A 16,028-nucleotide genomic window follows, 5' to 3' on the forward strand; every position below is an offset into this window, starting at 1 on the left:
GCTGCTAAACATTCTATAACACACAGGACAACTCCCCCAAACAAAAATTATCCAGTCCTAAATGTTAATAATGCTGAGTTTGAGAAATGCTGCTTTAAATTCATCCTGTAGACTCAAAAACAAGTAGCACAATACAGTTTTTAAAAAATGCCTATGCTTAAGGAGTCTTGGGTTAGAGTTCCAGTTCTGTCAACAACAATCAATGCACTACAGGGCAAGTCAACCCCTCTAGATCTTGATTTAATTTTTAGTAAATTATTATTTAACTTGGTTCTCTATCCTCTGTGTTTCCTACAATTCAAATTAGCTGTAGAGGTGCACTGTCTAGAACAGTAAGCTCATGTGACTACTTAAGTTAAAGAAGTCAGTTGCAGAAGTCACATTTAAGGTGTTCAATAACTACATATGGCTAGTGATTTCTGCACTGAAAAGCCCACTCATGAAACCAAAGCTTATCCCTATTCCTGGGGGCTGTCAGAAGCCTCAGCAGAGGAAGGCTGTTGGTATCTAGCTGAAACCTAGATGTCTTCAGTAGAATTTGACAGACTCAAGAAGAAGCTGAGGACTACACTTTTGTATTCTTTGAAGATAATAAAGACATGGGAAGGGAACAGTTTGAAGATAAGACTTTGCGGAGGGTCACATGGAAAACTGATGAGAATTAGGAGAGCTAAGGGAACTGGACATTGTTCAGTAGACACATCTTATTTAAACCCAGGCAGTGAAATATTGTGCTTGTTTCTTTTCATGTGGCATAAGAAAAGGAATTAACTAATCAAAGACGTAAGTCCTAACTCCCCCTGCCCCCCACCCCCCGACTCTCTGTAATCTTTGGGAGACTTGAAATCTTCAGCATAAGAACTGCTTAATCCTTCACTGTAATCCAGTGTATATTTCATCTGAGTGAAAATGGAAAGGAGATACTAGAATGGGATAATCCCTGCTCACAGAAGTTTAATGGTTACAAGCCTACCCCATTATTAGAATCATTAGATGGAAAAGAGAATCAACTAGCAGATTCCTCAGAGACAATATAGTTGAGTTCCCTGACGTTATCCTCTTTAGTGCATAGATAGAGACCTGTGGGACAGAAAGGATGCACCTGCCACACAGGTTACATGCATCAGTCTTTTGTGAGTTAACTAGGGTAAGTCAAAGCCCTGGAGTGTTCTTAGTAGACATTAAAACAAAATACTGCCATTCTTTGTTTCCCAACTGGAACATCCATGTGTCACACAGGTGATGTATTCGTCTCTTTCTAGAAGTAACTGCAATGATGTCCTGTTTGAAGATTCAATGCTTACATGTAGCAATTGATTTGGTTTTGTTTCACAGACTACATCTAATATTTTTTTCACTAGTCACAAGGTGAAGGTGAAGAAGATGAGAATAGATGGATACAAATCTATCAGTACCACCCCAAAGCCAAATTCATCTTGTATTAATAGTGGGAATGTTAATACTCAAAGTGTGGACTGTGGATCAGCAGCATTGGCATTAGCTAGGAGCTGTATAGACGTCTGACCCCTGAATCCCAGACCTACTGAATCAAAAGCAGTTTTTTACCAAAATTCTTGGGTGACTTACATGCACTTGAAAGTTTCTGAGGCACACCTTGAGAACCAATGTGTACAACAATATTATCATCTTTGTTTATGGACAATACATTTTTGCTATAATTTACAAACTGATTAAATTTATATTTTATAGTGCTATTCTTATTACGAGTCCTACATGCTGTAAACTAACAGTTTGTAGTGGGAACAAAACTGGAGATGGAATAGTACAGATATAGAGTGAAAGAGGTAATTTCTTTCTTTCATTATACAGTCTTCCAATACTTATTGAGCTACTACTCTGCTTAAGACACTATTCAAGGGCCTGAAGATATAGTAGTGAATAAACTCCCTGTTTTCAGGATTCTTACATTTTATTGGGGGCAAGTCATAATAAACAAAGTAGTCATGTCAGTTGTTAAGTTCTACAGTGAAAAATAAAGTAAGGGAGAAAGGGTCAGGGAACACTTCATGGATGTCTTAGTCTATTTAGGTTGCTATAAAAATATCACACCAGGTTGTTTCTAAACAGAAATTAATTTCCACAGTTCTGGAGACTGGGAGTCCAAGATTAGAGTGCTAGCACAATTAGATGAATGGCCTCTTCCAGCTCCTAGACTTCTTGTGTACTCACAGGCAGAGAGGAATAGGGTGCTCTCTGTGAGATCTATTTTATAAAAGCAATAATCCCATTCATGGGAGCTCCTCCTTAAGGCATAAATATCTTGCAAAGGCTTCCACCCCCTAATACCATAATTTCAGGGGCTATGATGTCAACAGATGAAATTTGGAGTACACAATTTTCCAGACTGCAGCAATGGACAGGGGGATTCTTGAGCAGAGACTTGAAGATTCTGTGTGGACATCAGGGGAAAGGGCATTTCAGGTTGAGGGACAATTTATTTAAAATCCCTGAGACTAGCACTGGCTGGTGTGGCTCAATGGATTGAGCGCCGGCCTGGGAACCAAAGGGTTGCTGGTTTGATTCCCTGCTGGGGCACATTCCTGGGTTGTGGGCTGGGTCCCCAGTTGGAGACCTGCAAGAGGCAACCACACATTGATGTTTCTCTCCCTCTCTTTCTCCCTCCCTTCTCCTCTCTCTAAAAATAAATAAGTAAAATCTAAAGAAAATCCCTGAGACTGGAGTGTACTTTGTGACTTTGAGGAGCAGCAAGGAAGCCATGTGTCTGGAGTGAAGTAAGGGAAGGCCAGGATAATAAGAGAAGTTAGAGAGAGAAATGTGGGAGTAGAGCACAGGTTCTTGCTGGCTGTTTTAAGTAGGATGGAAAGCCAGTGGAGAGGTTTCTATGTTAAGAGATCACTTTGTTGCAATGTTGAAAATCATCCATGGGTGCGGAGAGTGCATAGGTAGAGGTGGAAAGGAAAACTGAAAGGCTTTACAATAAACTAGAAAAGATTTAGAAGTTGTAGCTGAAAGGTCGTCGGCAGCCGTCCGTCTCGAGAGACGATGGTGTAGCTTCTTAAGAGTCTATCTGCACCGCTGAGAATGGCTGTGCAGTCCGACTCGGGAGTGACACGGTATCTGTCTCCTCCCGTGTTGAATCGACATCTTGCGATGACGCTGGAGTGTCCTCTCCAGTGGAGCTGAAGCTACAGAGCCTGGGCAGGGTGATATGGAGGGTCTGCTGTTGCCCATGCAGCAGACCCCCCCTCTCTTCGCAGCTGAAGGGTCCAAGAGAAAGACGGAGTCTATACAGCTTGGCTTCCGGTGCGCCGCAGGAGTTGCCGGTGTTGACTACAACGTCAAACCGCCTTAGGGACTCCGGCTCCGGATTTTCTGTCGGGGTTTACTCCCTTAGCCTTTCCCCTGAAGAGGTATGCCGCAAGGCAGCGGAGGTTTTTTGGAATCAGTTTTCCTTCTCTGATGTGCCCTGACTGGAAGATCGAACCAGCGACACTTAGCTCGCAGGCCGACGCTCAATCCACTGAGCCAAACCAGCCAGTAGCTGAAAGGATTAGATCGAATATGAGGTATATGCAATAGATGGAAAGGATAATCCCTAGGTTCTTGGACTGACCCGCTGGAAGAACGGTACTGCTGATTATGATAAAGGGGGATTCCTCACTCTCCTCCTGAAGTTTTCACATACTGTTTCACATGCTGCTAGACAATCAAGGAGAGATGTTGAAAAGGCATGATTCGCAAACTACTCTAAATTACTCTCAACTGTGTCACCTGGGAGCGAAGTAGTTATCAATAAATAGTAAAGGAATGGGGCATGGCTGTGTCCCAACAATCTTTACACCACAAACTTGAATTTCACCTAATTTTCACATATTATGAATTATTTTTATTTTTGTTGTCTACAAAACCTAAAGTAGTTACTCTTTGGCTTTTCAGTTTGCAGACTGCTAGTATATATGAAGGAAGATGGGACTAGTTGATAATTTTGAAAGGCTGGCGATGGTATGTGGAGTTTCATTATACTAGTTTCCTTTTCTATATGCTTGACATTTTTCACAACAAAAGTTTTAAAAATGCTTAGTTGTACCAAAGGCGCTTAACTTTGAGTCTTCCTCTCCCCTTTAAAAAGAAACCCTGAAACTTACCCATAGCTCGCAAATGCAGCCGTTTCCCTTTTTTTTCCTGAAAGAGCAAAACCGTTTTTGAAACCTTTAGTAGTGGTAAAATAAGTCTTTTGGACTTTCAACGAGGCATAAAACACGTTTAAGGAAAAGGATTTTGGGGGGGCGTTGTCTGTTTTCACATTACTATATACACCAGGACCACGCCTCCTTTCACAACAAGAAATCGTAACAGAATACACAATGCTTTCGGTGTACCGTTCCCCGCCCTCCGATGATTCCCGGAAATGATGTCATCAGCCGAAGGCTACGTCTGACGGACCCCAGCAGTGCCGGGACGTGTACGTCAGCACGTTGGCCCCGCCCCCATACATGTAAAGGCCTGAGGGAAAACTGGATCGCCCTAGCTTCCCCCAGCCGCCGGGTCTTTAGGAGCAGGAGAAACTGCAACTGCGCAAGTATGCTGGGGCGGGGCTTCAGGCCACCCCGCCCCATACCAGCATGAACGACCAATGAACAGTGAGTGCCCTGGGGCTGGATAAATTTTCAGAGGCCGGAATGATTAGCTGAGGGAGGAGCTCCGCCCCTGGCTCCTCCCGGCCATTGGGCCCCGCCTCCCTCTCTCGCCCGCCTCCTAGCTGCGGGGTGACACGGGGCAATACGGGGCAATACGGGGCTTCGCGTTGGTTAAAGGGGCGAGGGAAGCAAGTTAGACTTCGTGCGGTGGTGCCGGTGCAACCCCCTAATGTGAGCGTGGTGAGGGGGAGCGGGTCGTAGGGAAGAGGGTTCTGCGTGGCAGAAATGGGAGGGCCCGGGTGTTTGGTGCTGAGGGCGGTGTAGAGTAATAGGCGGCTGTGAGGGGGCGAGGTTGACTCGGGTGTGTCCCGGTGCTGTCGGGCGGGCATAGCGGGTGGGCGCCGTAGAGCAATCATTGCCCGATTTCCCAGAGCTTTTCTTGGCAGCTTGGCACATCTTAAGTTTGCCTCTGTTTTGGTTGTCTGGGATGCGAGGTGGAAATGTAAAGATCTCCGAAAAACACCTAGAGGCTTTCCCGGGGCATTTTTCTTGCCGGTGCGAGCGCCTTCCTTCCTGGATGGGGAGAGGCAGAGAGGCCAGGTGGGCAGGTTGATTTTCACTCTGAGGAGTGTTAAACAAACAAACCAGGAATTCCTCACCCTCCACCCCCCGCCCTGCCCTGCAACACGGCAAACATTCCCAACAAGTTTAAGAAGCAGACTAGAAAATTCTAAGGGATTCTGTATGTCATAAATAAGAGTGCTTTTTCTTTTTTAATGTCGTGTTGCTGTTTATTATCAGTGGACGCAATTTTGGTTATGAGCACGCATCTTTCTGAATCTGCCCTAGAGGTTTCTGACTACTTCCATGTGAAATACTGTTGACGATAATGTTCTGCTGAATTACATGTTTCTGTGAAATCTTATCTAACAAGTGTAAATAAAAGCTTAGCCTATTTGTGGGAGTGAAGTAGATAAATCTCTAGTTCTGATAAAATTAAAATTTTTAATATGACCTCTTTCTAGCAAATATTTGCATATTTTTCTCTTTCACAGGTTTACTTAATTGCCTAACACTGATGAAGATAAGTTGGAGTAACTGCTGGAACTGAATTATATTGACCAGAAGAAGTCCATTTGTTTCACTTCTTGTTTTTCCTACTGCTTTGAGCTTTATTGTAACGGCTGAAAAACTTGGAAAATAAAGGGAACATGCTGTGGTCTTGAACATAATTTTTCTTTTTTTGAAGAAAAATTAAACTGCCAGAGTGAAAGCCAGAATGGCATCCAGAGAGAGGCTATTTGAACTTTGGATGCTTTATTGTACAAAGGTAACTGCTTTCTTTTTTATTTCTAAGTTTTAAAATATTTTCTTATAAAATTTTGTGACTGGCCTTATTATCACTATTTAATGAGTAATAGCATATTTATTGATAGTCATGACCCAGAATTTAAAAACTTGGGATTTGCTGTTTTCCATTTTTTTCAGGTTTGAACACATGCACGATATTGGCATATGATTAAAAACTGTAGGGTGTGGTTTTTTATTTGCTATTTGTCTTCAGTAATCCCAAAATTATGTAAGTAAAATTATGACATTAAGAGAAAAATAAAAATATTTTAATTTTTCTTTGTGCTTTTCTTTTTCTCCCCCAAGTGGGAGGATAGAGCTATTTCCACGAGAAGGGCATTAAGCATTTTTTTCATGGGTAGCCTTTTAACTTGTATTAAAAAGGTTAGTGATTGTATATAAAGGTTATTGAGGTGGTTACTATAAGTTTGACATGATGTTAGCATTTTATGAGTATTGTCTCATTTGATCCTCACAACAATTCTGTGAGATGGATATTGTAATTATCCCCTTTCACTGATGCAGAGTCTAGAGGGACTAGTGAGTAGCATAACTGAGCCCGAAACTGATTGAAGTCCATGGTCTTACCCATTATGACTTCTTAATATTTTCGATTCTGTCATTCAAAAATAATTTTCTTTCTTTACCTTTATGTGAATTTGTACACGGTTGCTTTGATTTTCAGTTATTGGAGAAGGGTACTATCTAAAAACATCTTTTTCAAACGAGGAGCTTTGTTACTACTTTGAAGATATTAGCAAGCGTCAGAGAAACATCTTTAATCCACTTAAGTTACTTTAGGTGTGTGTGTGGTGAAGTTTTTCAAGTATCAGATTCCATTTCTGCATTATCCCTTCTGGCTCCTTAAAAGAACAAGTTATTCTTTAACAAATAATCTCAGTTATCTGTAATACTAAATTTTAGAGGTCACACTGGAATTCTCTTTGACTTTTGATTTGATATTTCTTAAAATTAAGGAAGGACGTATATTTTGAAATGTTTAATATGGATGTTTAAAATAGCTTTTAGTCTTTTGTAATTTAATGCCAGAAATGTCTTTTTAAAAATAGACCACTCTTCCAATAAAAAACTAACCCAAATCACCAGACCCTTTTGAAAATAGTGTCTGGTGATTTGCATTTTAATTTTTGACTAATTAAAATCCATTTTAGTATGAATGCGTAGTAGTTTGAAAATGATTTATTTAAAAATACAACAAACTTACTAGGTTTTACTGTTTTCTGGGTGACAAAAGGTAAATGGGGTTACATTGTTTTATTAATTAGTTATATTGTATCTAGGTTGAGTTCATGTTTTATTTTAAGTGACATTTATTGAAAAGATAGCATGATTCATTGGCATACACAGACTTTTATTTTTAATGACATTTAATGTTAATCCCAATCCTTCTGTTCATTAAAATTTAAGTAAGTAGTAAAGGCCCTTCATAGTCAGATTTTTGAAGCCTATTGGACAGGAGATAAGTCCCATTTTTATGTTTTAAATCACTTGTGCGCTTAAGATTTAAAAATTTTTTCAACTGTTTTCAAAAAATTGTTATTTAATAATGATTTTATATTTCACTCGTTCATGAGTAAGCTACTTGTAAGCTAGACAACAACTTTCTTTGCCACAAACATCTTGAATTCAAGTAGCTTTCAAATATACATCATAGATTTAACACATCTCCCTAGTGAGGATGATTACCAAATACCCAGTTCTCTATGCTTTCTCTCGAGCTTTATTGCTCTCACTCTAGCATATAGCCAGCCCTTCAAGCTACCTGACATTTTTTTTCACCTGACTAACTTTTAAGACATTTTTTACACCTTTGTGGGGCTTTCTGACTACTTCAGGACTGTGTAGATCTAACTTAGCTCCGACTTGGGCTTACAATTGTGGAGTCTAGTTTTGGCTCTGCTGATGTTTGTTTTGTGACCTTGAGCAAGACTTACCTCTTTGAGTCTCAGTTTTCTTATTTGTCAAGTAGTAATAGTATGTATGTACAGGGAGAATGTCTTAATTCACCATTAAGATTTTAGTTAGTTTTGACCTCTGAGGGACATGGAGGTCTTTTGTCCTTTTTCTATAGATGATCATATAGAACTTTTTAGTTCATCTTTCTTTTTTTTAGTTTTATTATGGAAAATTTCATGTAGGCACAAACAGAGAACATACTACAGTGGACCCTTTTGTATCTATCACCCTACTTCAATAATTATTAATTTATTTTTAGTAATATTTCATCTATAACCCTACACTACACCATCTCTACCCCTGAATTATTTTGGAGCAAATTCCAGACAACATATGGTCTTATCCATAAAGATTTAAAAATATACCTATGAAATAAGAACTCTTAAAAACATAATTGCAATATGGTAATTTTAAAAATCATCCAATATCTGGTTGCTGTTCATTCTTTCCTGGTAGTATCATAAAGGTTTTTTTTTTTTGCTTTTTGCTGTTCGACTCTGTACTTAAACAAAGCATACACCTATTTTGTTGAAAATATATGTTAGGTTTTTAATGTATGCCTTGACCTTCACCACACTTTTTATTTTTTCTGTATGTTGAAGAACTAGATTTTAACATTAGAGTTTTTCTCAGTCTGTGTTTTACTGGTTTAATTCCCTTGATAAAAATATTTCTTTCTCTCTACTGGTGTCTGCAAACTGGAATATCAAGAGGTTTGATTGATTCACGTTTTATTTAGTGCGGTGAGGCTAGAATAACTTGTGAGGGTCTCAGCTATCAGTGGGTTTTGCCTATATGCAATAATTATTTCATTAGGAGTTTGCAAAACTGATATCAAATTTTATCATTTATATATTAGTAGAACATATCAAGAAATGTCCCCTCATCAGTTATTTGATAACTGATGTTCTTAAAAGGGAAGGCAGGCAGAATAAATGTTTGATTTTTCTCTTTGTTTTTACAATGGCTTGACTTACTAGCATCCTTCCAAGAAGACCAGTTTTTCTTGAGTATCAAGTTCACCTTTAATGATTAAAATTTAAACATTGTCTACTATTTTACTGCCCTAGTTGGTATGCTATTCATACCAAACATTGTATACACACCTGATTAAAGAAGATGACTTTGAAGGTTTTTGAAGGTGTGCTTCAGGGTGTTAAGGTTAAGACATCCTCCTTAATTGTCACAGTGCTAACCTTAGCACAGGAATTCTACAGTGCATTAGCAATAGATTGATATTAAGATTCCATTACACTGTATATAATATGATGTTTTAAAAGTTGCCATTGAACATTATAAAAGTTTAGGTGGTATGTAAGTAGGACTATATTAGAAATAACTTTTGGATAATATTGTTTAGTCAAAGGAATACAAAGAGAAATATATATCTTCTATTTGTCTGGGTTTGTTCGCGAACCTAAATATTATGATTAAAGTCCTTTAAATAGAACTAAAATACATTACTGGTTTCAGGTTTTAGCACATGGGTACCCGCATATTAAACTCAATATTTGAAAAGAATTTGGGTTTTTTAAAAACCCTCACCTGAGAATGAATTTAAAAAAAAATTATTTTAGAGAGGGTGGAATACAGAGAGAGAGAGACAGAGACAGAGACAGAGAGAGGAGAAAGAGAGGAGAGAGAGGAGAAAGAGAAAGAGAAAGAAAGAAAAAAAAAAGCGAAAGGAAAGAAACACGGATTGGTTGTCTCCTGTAGACATCCTGACTGATCAAAACTGCAACCCTTTGGTGTATGGGATGAAGCTCCAACCCACTGAGCAACCTGGCCAGGGCTGCAGTTTTTTTTTTTTTTTTTTTAACCAGTCTATTTAGGCCTAACTTTTTATTTTCTCCTGCTCAGTATAATATTTAATTACATTGTTAGAAACATTCATCATCTGGTAGGTTATTTGTTAAATGCATATAATTATCATTACATATATAGGCAGGATAATTTCTGATCACGCATCATTCCTGCTCTACAGATTCTTTCCTCAGTGTGTAAGACTAATTCAAATTATATAGTCTAAACTTCTCTTGACTCTAATGGTTATCCCCACCCAGGGTCAAGGATTTTATTAACTGCATTTCGTATAGTTCTTGGAAGTTAAACATTAATTTGAATACATTTAATGTATCTGGATTTTAGTTAAGTAGTTAACTACTACTTGGCAGAGCACATTTATCTTAAATGTACAAGGCAAATTGATTTTCTTTTTACTATCTAGAGATTTTAGTTTATATTATCTGTGTTAGGCACCTTATTATTCCTTGTCTCTTTTGACATTGATTTAATGTGCTTGTGGTAAGAGAGAGTGCTGAGAAGAATTTTGGTCTCATACAACATTTTAGAATTCATCTATTGCATAGAACAAGACATATATGTATCATAAAGCCCCTATCCCAACTGCTCTCTTTGGATAGGAATAAGAATTTATTTCTATTTGACATTTAGCCTTTTGGTAGCGCTGCAGTTGGTCACCATAATATGCAGAAGAGAAACTGAGCCTTGAGAGGCTTATCAAATTCTTTGATAAGATTAAGTTATTTTTGTTCTGTCTAGTGGAAAGTATCAAATGCATTAACTCAGTAAAAAGATACAAAGTGACTCAAAACTATGACATTTTGAAATGGGGCAATGTAGGTTGAAATTCATGGTTAATTTTTGTCATTAGCTGGTTTATTTTTTGGTAATTCAGTTTACACAGAATAATACTTATGAAGCTACAGAACTAGAGCCAAGATTAGTCCACATCTGCTTCTGACCTTAAGGACCTACAACCAGGTTACATAATTTATATTTTCTGTTTTCTCATCTGTCAAATGGAAAAAAATAACTATTTTGCATATTTCTCAAAGTTGTTGAGAAATAAATGAATTGATTGTATTTAAATACACCATAAGGATAAGAATATAAAAATGTAATCCTTTTAGATGTAATCTTTATTACCATTTAAAAAATACACATATGAGCATGAAAGTTATCAGGATTACTTCCATTTTGCCTTTACATTGTATAATAATAGAGGGCAATATTTTATTGTTTTTTTATCAGTAGTGATGGAGCTGTGCTTGTGAAAGCCTTAATTTTTAATCTGTATTTTTGCTTTCAAGCATAATGCTTAATTATCCTAATAATTTGAGGGTTTTTTTTTGTTGTTGTTGTTTTGTTTTACTTTGAATCAAGTTTGTTTTGGACCTAGATGATGCTCCGTTTTCTGCTGTTGCCCTTTGTTCTGCTAAATCTGGAATATGACTGAAATAGATAGTTTTGTAGTGAGCTCAGAGTGAACTTCCTTTTCAGAATAAAAGTTTTGTTTTATAAAGAAAATAGATTATAGAGGTGTTTCATTCAGTTAAAAAGGCAAGTACCTCTTTATATACATAGATTTAAAAAAGATGGAATGAACAAATACTCTTCTGAGAGAATTATAATTCATTTGTTCAATTTTGGTTATAATCTTAAATGTACCATAACTTTTTGTAGGATACACTAATATATATCAGATCTTATAATTTAACCCACATGTAGTGAGTCTTGGTATATGCAGAGTGTAGAAATGGCTCTTAATTTTCTGTGGCTTAATCATGACTTTGTGTGTAAGGAAAGTAATGTTTGACTTTAAGTAAAACAAAACAGTCGTTAGCTTAGTAGTAGTGATTACCAATTACATCTTCTCTTTAGGAAGTTAGATGTGAAAGCAAGAAATGAATATCTATAGACATGGAAGTAGCTTTTAAGAAAGGGATAATATATTTGTAGTTTGACTTTAGCTTATGCACTATAAAAAGCTGTTAAAGATGCATGAAAATTTATTATTCCCTTTTGAATATCAATTATAAAATTTTGGCAGAAAGTAGGGTTGATAGTACTTAAATGTGTAGATGTGGAACATGAGGGAAAAGGAACAGTCTAAAATAATATTCAGGTCCCAAGTCTGTTGTGGACCCCTTAAGAAGAGTCTCCAGAGAATCTCAAAGTTTCTTCTGCTGCCCCAACTCCCACTGGTTTTTACAGCCAGGAGTTATTGGGACTTACCCTCCTGGTGCTCAACCCTGGGCTGGGTGGTCTGGTCTGGGGCTGGGATCCCTCGCTCCTGAGGTATCCCTTCCAATTTTTATCTACCACACGTGGATGTGGGACCACTGTTCCTGCTCCTCTCCAGCTCTGCACACCACTCCGCCGCACCTTTCTACCTCTCTTCATGTCTCTGCTTCCCTTACCCATCTAGATGAACGTGGCTTCTTTTAAGTCCTTGGTTATTGGTTGGACTTCCATATAGCTCTATTTTCTGATGTTTCTTGGTGATACTTGTTTTGTAGTCTAGTTGTAATTTTTGCTGTAGTTGTGCTAGGAGGCGAGGTGTGTTTACTTATTACTCCATCTTAAGATATGTACTATTTTATATTGTCATTGTAAGGTGAATTTATATTTGTTGAATAATTTTGTCTTAGGATTTTGGTCAAAATATAAAATTTAAGTTCAAAATATTTAAAATTTAACTTTCTAGTGAATGAACTTTATTTTAGGTAAAAACATGGGCTTTGTAGTTTAGATTTATGTTCTAAGAAAAAGTAATGATCTACTTTTATGCTGGGCTTTAATATTTTTAAAATTTAAGATATACAAGTTAATTGTAGAAAATTTAGAAAATACAGATATTTGGGAAAAGTCAATTTCATTTCAGAAAATTTTAAATATATTTTTAATGAACAGCTGGTAGGTTTTAAAAAAATTGTATTTATTGCTTTTAGAGAGAGGAAAGTGGAGAAGAAAAAAGAATCCAAAAAATTGGACATTTATTTGTTGTTCCACTTATTTATGTATTATTTGGATGATTCTTGTATGTCCCGTGACCTGGGATCAAGCCTGCAACCTTGGTGTATTGGGACGATGTTTTTACTAATTGAGTTTTCCAGCCAGGGCTCATTGTAGACATTTTTAAAGTGCTTTATGGATGTGATTGAAAAATCTGTGCTAATTGATTGTCTTTTTCTTCCTTATGTTCCAAGTCATTGATTTGATTTTTGGCTTCATCCATTCTGCCTGATGTAGATGATTCCCTGTAAATTGTCCTTTATTTCATTTAGTGTTTCCATCATTAATAATTGGATCATTTTTATGCTGTCGAAGTACCCAGTGAGTTCCATGAGTATCCTTATAACCAGTGTTTTCAACTCTGCATCAGATTGATTGTTTACCTCCATTTTGTTTAGTTCTTTTTCTGGAGTTTTGTTCTGTTCTTTCCTTTTGGCCATATTTCTTTGTCTCCTCAATTTGGCAGCCTCCCTGGGTTTGTTTCTAGGTATTAGGTAGAGCTTCTATGACTTCCTGTTTTGGTAGCGTGGCCTAATTTAGTAGGTGTCCTGTAGGGTCCAGTAGCACAGCCTCCCCTATCACCCAAACTGGGTACTTGAAGTGCATCCTCTGTGTGGGCTGAGTACTCCCTTCTGTAGTTGAGTCTTGATTGCTGTCTGTAGGTCAATGGGAGGGGTTTACCCAGTCCAGATAGCTGGTAGGACTGGCTGTGACCTCTGGCCAGGAACTACCTTCCTGCATGGCTTGTGGAGGTAGGTGGTTGTGTGGTGGTACTTTGATGTGGTGTGTAACTGTCAGCAGGGTGCGCTGGCTCTGGGGTTTCCTGGGTGGTGCAAGCCAAGGTTAGCCTCCACCTGTGTTCTGTTTGGGGCCCCTTGCCATAAGCTATAAAGTTGCTTGTTTGAGAGGCTTTAGGAAGGTCTGAAGCCTGTGCCTAACCCAGCCATTCCTATGGAGAAGCCACTGTTATCAGCTTGGGTGGGCCTGTAAATTGGATGGGGCAGAGTCTTTGGTACTCATTAGGGCAGGGCTTACCATGTGAGCCAGGTTGATGGACACTCAGATATCGTGCCAGCCACACTGTGACTTTGTGTGGGCGAGAGCTCAGAAAAGGAACAATGGCCGTCTGCTATTCTGACTGGGAGAAAGCTATCCCCCAGCTCTTGTCCTGATGCTAGAGACTTCAGTTCCTCCCTTTGTGCCATTGGTGCCCTTCAAGGTGCTGCCCTGTTGCTGGATCCCAGCAGATGCGAATCTGAGTAAGTTTGTGTGCAGGACCCTCCATAGGAGCTGAGAATCCTGCAGTTTATTCGACCAACCCAACTCCCATTGGTTTTTACAGCCGGAAGTTATGGGGACTTACTTTCCTGGCACTGGAACCCTGGGCTAGGTTGTCTGGTGTGGGGCTGGGATCCCTTGCTCCCAAGATAGCCCTATGTTTTATATTTTTGGGACCAGCCCATTCCACATCTCCATGTCTTTGCCCTCCTGTCCCTCCTACCCATCTAGATGAATGGTTTCTTTAATTCCTTAGTCGTGGGACTTCCATACAGCTGAATTTTCTGACAGTTCTGAATGATATCTGCTCTGTAGTTTAGCTGTAATTTTGCTGTGGTTGTGCAAGGAAGTGAGCCACTAGTACCTAATGCCTCCATCTTGATCAGAAGTCCTCTCTTACCTCTCAAATACTTTTTTCAAATTGCTACTTAATACCTTAATTCATGATGTGTGAATTGATCATACCATACTCTCTTTGAAATTTCTTTAATCTTTTCCAAGGAATTTGGCAGATTCTCTTGTCTTCATTTCCATTGATTGGCGTATGGTAGATAATTCCTTCTGCATGAATTTGAGTTTGATCTATTTGAGGGTATCTCATTTTGAAGTTTGTAAAGAGCTTAGCTGTTGCTTTGCAAGAAGTTTTGATCATTTCTATAATAAAGAATATTTGAGTCATTAATGTTAAATTATACACTGCTCCTCTGTTTTCATGCCTTTCTGTGTACACAATAACTTCATTTTATTGCCTAATCATAGTATAATTTAAGACATTTTGAATAGCAATGAAACTCAACATGTTGTAATACTAACTCTGCATGTAAATCTAGCAAGAGAACATCAATAATGCCTATTACCAAGTTTGCACAGGCAATGACGAGTATGTCATAACAGCAGTTTCTCTGAGAGCAATTGAAAACTGCCTTTTGATTTCTAGGATGCCTAAATGTAAAAACATATATCTTAGAATCAGAGAAATATTATATAAATGTGACCTGGCAGTTTTTAAAAATAAATGTCTAGATGTAGAAAATAATTATATGGAGAATACTATGAAAAGGTTTGATACATGTTTTATTGGACTGGAGAGGAAAGGAATAAATGAAGCATTAAAGTTTGAAGAGAGTATAGAGAGAGCTTTCCAGGATGATGAAAATACAGTGGATCTTAAGAACAATAAATAAAATTTCATACCAAGACACATCATAGTAAAACAATACTATTTTAGCAGAAAACCAAAGAGAGAAAAATCTTCGAAGCTGCCAGGGGGAAAAGAAAGTATTTTCCAAGGGATGACAGATGAATAGCCAACCTTTCAGTAATAATGATGAAAGTGAAAAGATAATGGATTGACATGTTTGAAGAAGAGATTTACAAATCTGTAATTTCCAACCAACTGAATTTTTTTTTCAGAGAGAAAAATGAAATTAAGCCATTTTCAGCAAAACAGAAATAGTTCAATTCACCAGGAAAATATAATATTTTAAAATTTGTGTATACCTTATAACAATCTAAAAATAAAGCAAGCATTGACAAAACTACAGAGAAATGAACATAATCAGTCAATTTATAAAAAATTTTATATTTTTAGTAGTTTTTAAGAAATGCAGTTTTCTCAGGAATTGATAGAGTGAACAGAAAAACAAAAAAATCTCGGTAAATAAACAGACTATGTAAACAACAGGATTGACACATTTAATTTAAAGGATTTATGTAGAGCATCATACCCAACGTACATTCCTTTCAAGCACACACAGTTACAAAAATGATGATGTAACAGACCTTAAAGAGAGTTTTAACAAATTTCAAATGATTGAAATGATAGAGTATGCTTTCTGATGAGAAGGTAGTTAAGGAATAAATTGATAGTAAAAAGATGTTTTAAAATATTTGAAAGCCATGAAATATACTTTTAAATAAACCTTTTATTAAAAACAATAAAAGAAAATCAGAATTTTTTTGGAACTGAATGATAAAAATACTACA

General features: G+C 37.5%; 1 protein-coding gene across 1 annotated transcript in view; it reads left to right on the forward strand.

Moving 5' to 3' along the window:
• The first annotated feature begins 4,754 nt into the window (after positions 1-4,754).
• The window catches only part of NBEAL1 (neurobeachin like 1), a 150,594-nt gene continuing 139,320 nt past the window's right edge, over positions 4,755-16,028 (forward strand). Inside the window, exons 1-2 of the mRNA XM_090282704.1 lie at positions 4,755-4,850; positions 5,675-5,949. Coding sequence (XP_090138830.1) covers positions 5,899-5,949 — 51 coding nt within the window. The 5' untranslated portion in view covers positions 4,755-4,850; positions 5,675-5,898. The remainder of the gene's footprint in view (positions 4,851-5,674; positions 5,950-16,028) is intronic.

The sequence above is a fragment of the Furipterus horrens genome, unplaced genomic scaffold (assembly GCF_987537825.1).
Source record: "Furipterus horrens unplaced genomic scaffold, mFurHor1.1.pri manual_scaffold_1, whole genome shotgun sequence".
In the NCBI taxonomy this organism is placed as follows: domain Eukaryota; kingdom Metazoa; phylum Chordata; class Mammalia; order Chiroptera; family Furipteridae; genus Furipterus; species Furipterus horrens.